The sequence below is a fragment of the Diadema setosum genome, chromosome 13, assembly GCF_964275005.1.
Source record: "Diadema setosum chromosome 13, eeDiaSeto1, whole genome shotgun sequence".
Taxonomy (NCBI): Eukaryota; Metazoa; Echinodermata; class Echinoidea; order Diadematoida; family Diadematidae; genus Diadema; species Diadema setosum.
This window is the reverse complement of record NC_092697.1, coordinates 31,906,994-31,915,428: the sequence shown is the minus strand read 5'-3', so window position 1 is coordinate 31,915,428 and position 8,435 is coordinate 31,906,994. Positions and strand designations below refer to the sequence as shown.

At 38.9% G+C, this 8,435-nt stretch overlaps 1 protein-coding gene across 1 annotated transcript; it reads left to right on the top strand.

Moving 5' to 3' along the window:
* Positions 1-3,119: 3,119 nt before the first annotated feature.
* LOC140236590 (uncharacterized) lies at positions 3,120-6,854 on the top strand. Its single transcript, XM_072316516.1, has 3 exons — positions 3,120-3,221; positions 3,579-3,736; positions 5,976-6,854. The coding sequence occupies exons 1-3, from the start codon at positions 3,122-3,124 to the stop codon at positions 6,852-6,854; spliced, it is 1,137 nt and encodes a 378-aa protein (XP_072172617.1). The 5' UTR covers positions 3,120-3,121.
* Positions 6,855-8,435: the final 1,581 nt, after the last annotated feature.

The following is an 8,435-nucleotide window of genomic DNA, read 5'->3' as shown; positions in this document are numbered from 1 at the left end:
ATGCTCAAATGTAAAAGTTTGAAAGCCTTCGCCTAATTCAACGCAATAAATACCACCCACACAACGCAATTGCATCGTGTCCCGACTTTCCATTGTGTACAAAATATTCTAAACAACTTTTCGACACTTTCTAATGTAATTTCAAGTGAATAGCGAAAAAAAAATAGTAAACTTTCCTTGGTTGTTGCGTTAGTCTTCCTGATTTTCATGGCAGTCATTGTTCAATTTGCACTTTGCATGCTGGCTCAGTTCCCTCAAGTGGCCCGAAAATCCTGGAAACCGTTTCAAAAGGACTGGGCTGCGAGAATCCAAACAAGAGAAATGTAACCGTAACTATTCAAGTACGAACTCCATTGTGATGCTATATCAATGTATACAATGCCACTCCATATTAAATTGGACTTTGATATAACTGGAAGTAGAATTTATACCATGTAAAAAAAAAAATCATAAAAAATTATATATTAGCTAAAACTATACGAAATATCATGAAAATCTCTTTCTAAGAAATGAAATGAACAAAATAGCTGTCATCATTTAATTCAAATTGCGTTACAATCAATAAGTTTTTGTACATGATAAATAAATTACATAAATCATGATGTTTGGCTGGAAACGTATGTACAAACGCATCGAATCTAATTTGCATAATTATATCAAGGTGACCAAGCGAATTTTGTTTCCATGAAACGAAGTAATATTTGGAATAATTTCTTATTGTGAATGAACTTTTATTACTTTTTTTTGCTTGATTTCATTCTGTTTCTTGTATCTAAAGTGTACATGAAATAATATGTTATATACACGTTATAGTGATCTTGAGAACGAGCGGCTTATACGACAAAAAGTATGATTGATAGAGACATTTCAAATTTATGAATAATTTGATTGATTGGTATGTAAGTTTATAAGTGCGGTGGGGCGAGGGGTAAAGGATCTGCGGTTTATACAGTATGTTGTCAATATAGGGAAATGGCTGCTACCGGCGTGACGGGGCATCGTTATATAGCAGATCTATAGTTCACCTTTGATATATTATGTAACATTTATAAACAACTGTGATGATCATGGTAATGTACATGACTCTAAATGACGCATAAATAGAAGTCGTGAATTACGATTTACAACTTATTATGAAATTCATTTCACGTTTAGATAAGGAACAGGGCAATAAAATCATTCACGAGAATTAATATATTGTCCGTCAATGTTGTCATTAAGTTATGTATGGGAACAAAGTCGTCTCATATGACCCCCTCATCCCGTAAGAACAATATGACTTGTTTTAATGTTGAAACATGTAATCGGTCTTTTTTATTTATTTTTTTTTATTTATGTGCTATATTTATATAGCCTCCTAAACTGGAGAATCATAATGGCATCCTAAAATCCTACGATATCCGCTACCGGCTTCAGTCAGAGGGCCAGAGTATTAGGAACTGGAACTGGAACTCTTTGGTCTACTCAGTCCCTTCCCCAGCCCCATCTTCGATTGAAGTGGTCCTACCTGGTCTTTCCCGATGGGATCCCTACGAGATCTTCATCTACGCCAACAACTCAAAGGGAGGCGCCGAGAGTAACATCCACAAATTTAACCCACTCCGTCCAAGTGAGTGCTGCCCTACTGTCGTCCGAAGTTCGGACGGTAAAAGCCTTCGCACCCATAACTTTTCATTTTCTTCAGAATGCTACAAAGAATCAAAAACAGACGAACATTGTTAGAAAGTGAAAGAATCCCCCAAGCAAACGGATGAAAGACCTTTATATTGCTTCTACGACATCGGCCTGAAATGTGTTTTTGACGTCATGTATCCAGTTGATATGTGTGTTATCTTTTTGAGACTTTCTATCATAACATCTCATTTAAATGTGTCTACCGCATAACTGAAGACACTTACAGAAAGCTGCAGGAAACACACGGGAAATTCTTGTAGGTTAGAAGAGATAGGCCTATTTCTGGAGTTGAGGGCATCCTTTCCAACACAGTGTCCCACAGTGAGAGAAACACAGTGTGAACACAATGTGAGTCATCAATTCACAGTGTGAAACAAACCATTACTATGTGAACACCCAGTGAAAACCACACCACAGTGTGAAATTATCTTCACACTGTTAAATTCGAGCGTTTTCACATAGTCGACCATATGAACACACTGTGACCACACTGGGACGTTGTGTTCTTTTCAGTAGGGTTAACTTTATATAGTTTCATTCTGATTCGGCTATGCCACTCTCCTTGAAGTGTATGTACTCGCATCACCTGTAAGTTGATGCGCTTACTCGCATCTGATGTGAAGTTTTCTTTAGGATTTTTCTTGTCATTGTATCCTTAGTATGATCGTTGCATGAATAATGTACTATCAATTACTAAGACTGTTGGGTTATGCTTCCCAATTGAATATTTGTGTAATTATGAGGATGTATAGTATAATGTATACGGTATAACTGTTCCCTATCCCTTGATGCCCCACTCGAGTCCATTTTTTAACACCTTTGGGATCCTATCTGGTTTCCAAAAGTTGTCTACTTCATCATTGCATGTACAATCTCACTAAGTATTATAACAATTCTGCTACTTTATTCCTCGTTTTCCTCGCTTGGTTTACCGCGTCAGAGAGTGCATGCAGTGGCAGGACACATTTCGGATTTTGTATTCTGGGTATTTCCAAAATATCAATATTCTATATGAGTTCATTTTGGTAGTGTCATGTAGAATTTTTAAAACCAATTTCTTCAATCATTCTTTTTCTGCATATCAATTTTAAGTTTCAATTCAATATCATCGTCTCATTGAATTTTGCATTTCGAGTTGACTGTATATCAAAAGAATTGCCATTTATAAATCTTGACTCCCTTTCATCACCATGACAACGCAAAATTGTATATGTGTATTACCATTACTAAGCTCCTTGTCCCTTCTTTTCGGATTTGAATCTCCGTGTCAGAGCGTTCAGAATCTCGCCTCGTTAACGTGACGAAGACGCAGATCGAATCCAACGTGTGGCTGATTAAATGGCTCCCTCCCTGGCCGAGCGGGGTCGGTGGCTGCGTCAAACATTACGCAGTGCAGATCAATGACGAGCAGGTTGCCTCCGTGAATGAATCATCCTACACTTTGAACATGGAGACGTTGGGGGATGTGAAGTTGAAGATTGCGGCAGTGATATACAACGGCATTGGATCATCGTTCGAGGGAATCTCATCGGAAGAAATGATCTTCGGTGCGTTTGTGTGTGTGTCTGTGTGTGTGTGTTTGTTTTATTAGGGAAAATAAATGTAATACATGTATGTAATACGTATATACTATGTGAGCAACTAACGCACTAAGACTGGAATGGTATATTATAATGATCACTATACATTGATTGACAAAACGTGATATTGGAATGTGGTTGTTAGTTTGTTTGTTTGTTTGTTTGGGTTTTTTTTTTCTTGCATGCAGTGTGGACATAAAACAGGTTGTCAAACGATGCTCAGTCTATCAAACAGACATGTCATTTGGCTTTTGAAAGTGTTCCTTGAATGCTGTGATACAAGATTACCTTATGTTTGCGTTATTTATCTCCCTCTTTTTCCAGATTCGGGTAAGAAAAGCGCCCTCAGTATTGCATGGATCAGTCTGGGCGTGGTCATACCTGTTGTCGTCACCATGGCGGTTGCCTGCTTAGTCCTGATTGTCCGCTTTGGACCTCGAGCAAAAGACTCCTTTTTTAACCTCAGCGAGAATCGAATTTTGGTAAGACCTCCAAATTATGTCAGTTACTCTGTTTTCCTTACACATACGAATCAATAAAAATTCCACACAGGACTTAAGCGCAGTGCGTGTTAGAATAATGTGTGAGTGTGAATAATGTGTGAGTGATAGAATATGTAGGAGAGTGTACTTTTATTCTGCCAAACAACAAAGAATCAACCAATGGCCGTAACATAATGCGTCTAACCAAGGATGTGAATTTTTGGAGTAGCACTGTAATGATATAAATTTTGTTCATTTGCAATTGTCATATTGCATACTTTCGTCGGAAATGAAATAAAATGAAATGAAATGAAATGAAATGAAATGAAATGAAATGTAACGATTCAAGCAACATATCTCTATGAAATGGCGAGGACCCGTGTTATTATTTCATTAAAAAAGTGGCGCATAATTTACAATCACCTGGGCCCCGACGAGAACTATTTTGTCCGTCAGGAATGCATTCTGCTTGTTCCAACATGCTTCAGACTGTCACATAGCTGTCTCGTGGGTAACCAACGGCAAATAAGATGTATGGGTGTGCGATGATTAGTTCACCACAGAGATTGAAGTAGCATGCCATGATTTCCTTGTACCGGCCCAACATGGAAGAATGATTAATGTAACCCCTGCAAACACCGATTCCAACATCCATCATTCGTGTAGTTGTTTTATGTAAGTCCATCGTGGTCTCTCAAGTACTGAGAGTGTGCAATCGTTCAACATTGATCAAAGTAGTGAGACCGGATAATATCACAATGACAGTGAAAAATGTGAATCATTGAGTTTGAATACAACGTCTTTCCTTTTTTTATGGGAATTCAAAATTAATCACTTAATGGATATGTTTTAAGAGACCTCTGATGAAAATGCTTTTAAAAAGGGGGTGGGGTTTCAGCCTAACACCATGTAATATAGTCCTTAAAAAACTGCTAAATGTTAAAGAGGATATATGAGTGGCGAGTGCAGAAGAAGAGGTGTTTTTGGCCGCTCTTTATACCTCTTAAAACTGAAAGCACTAGTTAAGAGGTGAGAGGCGAAATAGGATGAACTAGAGGAAAGTTAAAGGGGAAATCCAGTCCAAATTTAAGTTAGTCTAATAGGAAAGAGTAAGATATTACGAGTTTAACGGTAAAATTTAGATCGAAATCGGATGAAGAATAAGGAAATAAGGACATTTTGAATTTTCGCTAATTTTTTAGGAAACGGTTCTTGAACGGTCAATATGGAATTTGCAGCTTGAAAATTTTGAAATGTCCATTTTTTCATTCAAACACAATTATGCCCGAGGCTCAAATCCTGATATATGTAACTGATCACTATTCTGAAGTTATTCAACCAGGAATAACGTTATGTTTTGGTACATGATCAATGGAAAATTGTGAGGTTACGACATGGTCAGCTCACTCATTTGCATATTATATCCACTGTACAAGAACTGTTTTGCAGAAATTAGCTAAACTTCAAAGTATCATAACTTCTTCATTTTCTATTCGATTTCAGTCAAATTTTTACCGTTGAACTCGTAAGATTTTACTCGTTTTTAATCGGACTAACTTATTTTTGGACTAAACTTTTCCTTTAAGGAAGGGTCATTCTTCAAATTAATGAAAAGGGTTATTCTTTTGCCATAATGTAGTTACGAGCAGAGCTGATAGAGAGACGGTGTGGAGAGCGAGAGCGAGAGTCTGTGGCAGGAGGTTTTGAAAAGAACTGTCCAGAGAGATCGTGAAAAGAATTGACGAGTAGACACTTTGAGAAAGAACAAGAATTCTTTTGGTTTAAATTAGTTCTGAGCGGAACTAATATAGAGAAAGAGGTGGATACAACGAGATTATTGTAGAAAACAGTTCTGAGGAAAAGAAAATGTAGAAAGGAGCGATGGAAGTTGATATCTGTATTCCCCACTAGAGTTCAAGTGAATGTGCCATATCTCAAAGAGTTCTCTTTAGAAAATAAAACGAACAAACTTTTAAATACTGTGCCGACGATTTGAGAATATAACGTAACATGGATTTTTTTGACGACAAATTTCGAGGATTATATTGCAGGGAAGTCAGCACAAAGGGAATATTCATGATCATGAATATCGGCACACTCTATTGGCATGACCCGTATACATGAGTGAACTGTGAATTAAGATATAATTGTTGGTTTGTATGACTTGTGTATGGAAATGTTACTATGAACTATTTCCAAGCTTGTGGTATTTCAACTTTCTTGGTTACACAATGCACAGAATTCACGAAAGACCATGGGTCTGCAGCGACCAAAACCGCCGCCTGAACAAGAGGTTTACAATGAGATGCCCGACTCCCCATCGCCACCTGACTCCGGGAGTACCGAGGGGAGGGTAACGCCCTTGCTCATCCAGACGAATATCACGTCATCATCCTCGACAGGAGCAACGTTTCATCCTCAAAACTTCACCAGATCAACCTGCACCCTACAGAGCCTCACAAACAGTAGCACGAGTTCTCCTCAGAACCGCGTTTCCATAGAAACGAACAGTGGTGACACGCCCTCCTGTAGCAAGGAGTGCGCTCCTCACCTAGCTCTGTCCTCCCTGGAGACTCAAGAGGATCCAGGGATGAGTTTTAGTGAAGATAGTCTCATTTCCAGTCCCCACACTTCTTCTAATTCCTCGGGCTACGTAAGCTATCCACCGCCCGGCCAGAAGAGAGAGACTACAGCGAACCCAAGGAAGCCTGCTGTATCTCCTGCAGGCGACGGATATTACATCTTCAACGCCCTCACCAACAAACTTCAAGCCGTAACGGTCAGTACGGTAGATAGCGACTTGGACGTTAAAGGCGCAGTAGATAAACACAAGGAGAATGAAGTGACCCTAGAGGGTGGAATCTTTGATAAAGAACTTTCTCCTTCGAAGCTGAGTAGGCCTCCGCGTTTGGTCCATCCGCTAGAGGCGAGTAGTTTTAATCCCCAACCTGATGTCGAACTGTGCAGCGGCGTAGATACCTACACCAAACTTTCCACTCCACTCTCTCCAAGGAAGAGATCCCAAACCGATCAGCCCGGCAAACTGGGGGCGGACCAAGAAATAGTACATGGTATGGAGCAATCCCTCGGCCAAGTTGGACTTTTTGGTGTGGACTAAAAATAAACGCATTTTATAGTGTTCTCTTTACAGTTTTCGTGAGCATAGTAATTATGACATCCGATGAAGCATAATTTAGCAGGTCGCACTAAATTATGTGAAAGAAGGTCTAGCAAAAAGTCATCATCTACCGTCATGTAGTTTGCCTGTTTTTAGGTAACTATTATTTTTTACCTTTACTAATCATATAGTCAAAAAGTATGAAATAATACACATAGATTGCGCAAACAGCAGATAAACAGATGAGATACTGTTCAGTGTGGAAGAATGTGGCATGACTTTTGTAAACGGATATTATAGGTCCTCGGGTTTAGAAGAGGCGTTACCTATATGGTCATCCAACCAGGGACTCAGTACCATCGTCTTTCACCGGCTTTACTGATGCTGCGATATTTGCTGCCACCATTAATGACGTCACATACTCGAATTCGGTTTTGTTTTCGGTCAAACAATATGCACAGATCAATGTAATTATGTAGAATTCAAAAGTACATGCATGTCATAAATGTGTGACTCTGCAACCTATCAATGCCTATAGACAGCAGTTCTCTGCTAATTGGAAGCTTTATTATATTTTTTATACCCCCGCCACAGGTAGTGTGAAGGGGTTATATAGGAATCACCGTGATGTTGGTCGGGCGGGCGGTCGGTCGGTCGGGCGGGCGGTCGGTCGGTCGGTCGGTCGGTCTGTCTGTTGCAAAATCCTGCGTCGCGAAGTCCTTCTACAGTTTTGAAGCAATTTAAATGAAACTTATGGTAAATGATGATATTGAGGTATAGATGTGCAAGACATGTTTTTTGTGTTTGTCGGACAATGCGTTGCCATGGTAACCATAATTTTACCAAAACCTTGTGGATTGAATAACTTCCATAGTATTTGAGCAATCAATTTCAAAATTGGTATCTATGATGATCTATAGGTGTAGTTATGCAAGACACTCTTTGTGTTTGTACTTGACAAAGCGTTGCCATGGTAACCGCATGTTTTCTTCGAAATCTTGTGGAGTGAACAACTTCCACAGTTTTGAAGCAATTGAAATCAAATTTGGTAGGCATTATGGCCTTGAGGTATAGATGTGGAACACATAATTTTTGTGTATGTCGGACAAAGCGTTGCCATGGTAACCATAATTTTACCAAAACCTTGTGGATTGAATAACTTCCACATCATTCAAGCAATTAAGGTCAAATTTAGTATGTATGATGATCGGGAGGTGTAGTTATGCAAGACACCAATGTGTTAATATAAGAAAAAATGTGTTGCCGTGGTAATCACTCATTTTTGTATCAAATTGAACCGTTTAATCTATGAAGGTGAAATTTGGTGTGTATGATGCTCTTTAAGTGTAGTTTTGCAAAATCTCCTTTGTATTTTTTATCGGACAATGCGTTGCCATGGTAACCGCATTTTTTTTTAAATCCTGTGGAGTGAACTTCTTCCACAGTTTTCAAGCAATTGAAACCAAATGTGGTAGGCATTATGGCCCTGAGATATAGATGTGGAACGCAAAATTTTTGTGTTTGTCACACAAACCGTTGCCATGGTAACCACAATTTTACCAAAACCTTGTAGATTGAATA

Excerpts from the sequence above, each read along its gene's own strand:
- LOC140236590 (XM_072316516.1), top strand. The coding sequence starts at position 3,122 with ATGGAGACGTTGGGGGATGTGAAGTTGAAGATTGCGGCAGTGATATAC. Across the intron at positions 3,222-3,578 it reads ATCGGAAGAAATGATCTTCG|ATTCGGGTAAGAAAAGCGCC; the intron begins GTGCGTTTGTGT and ends CTCTTTTTCCAG. Across the intron at positions 3,737-5,975 it reads TCAGCGAGAATCGAATTTTG|AATTCACGAAAGACCATGGG; the intron begins GTAAGACCTCCA and ends CACAATGCACAG.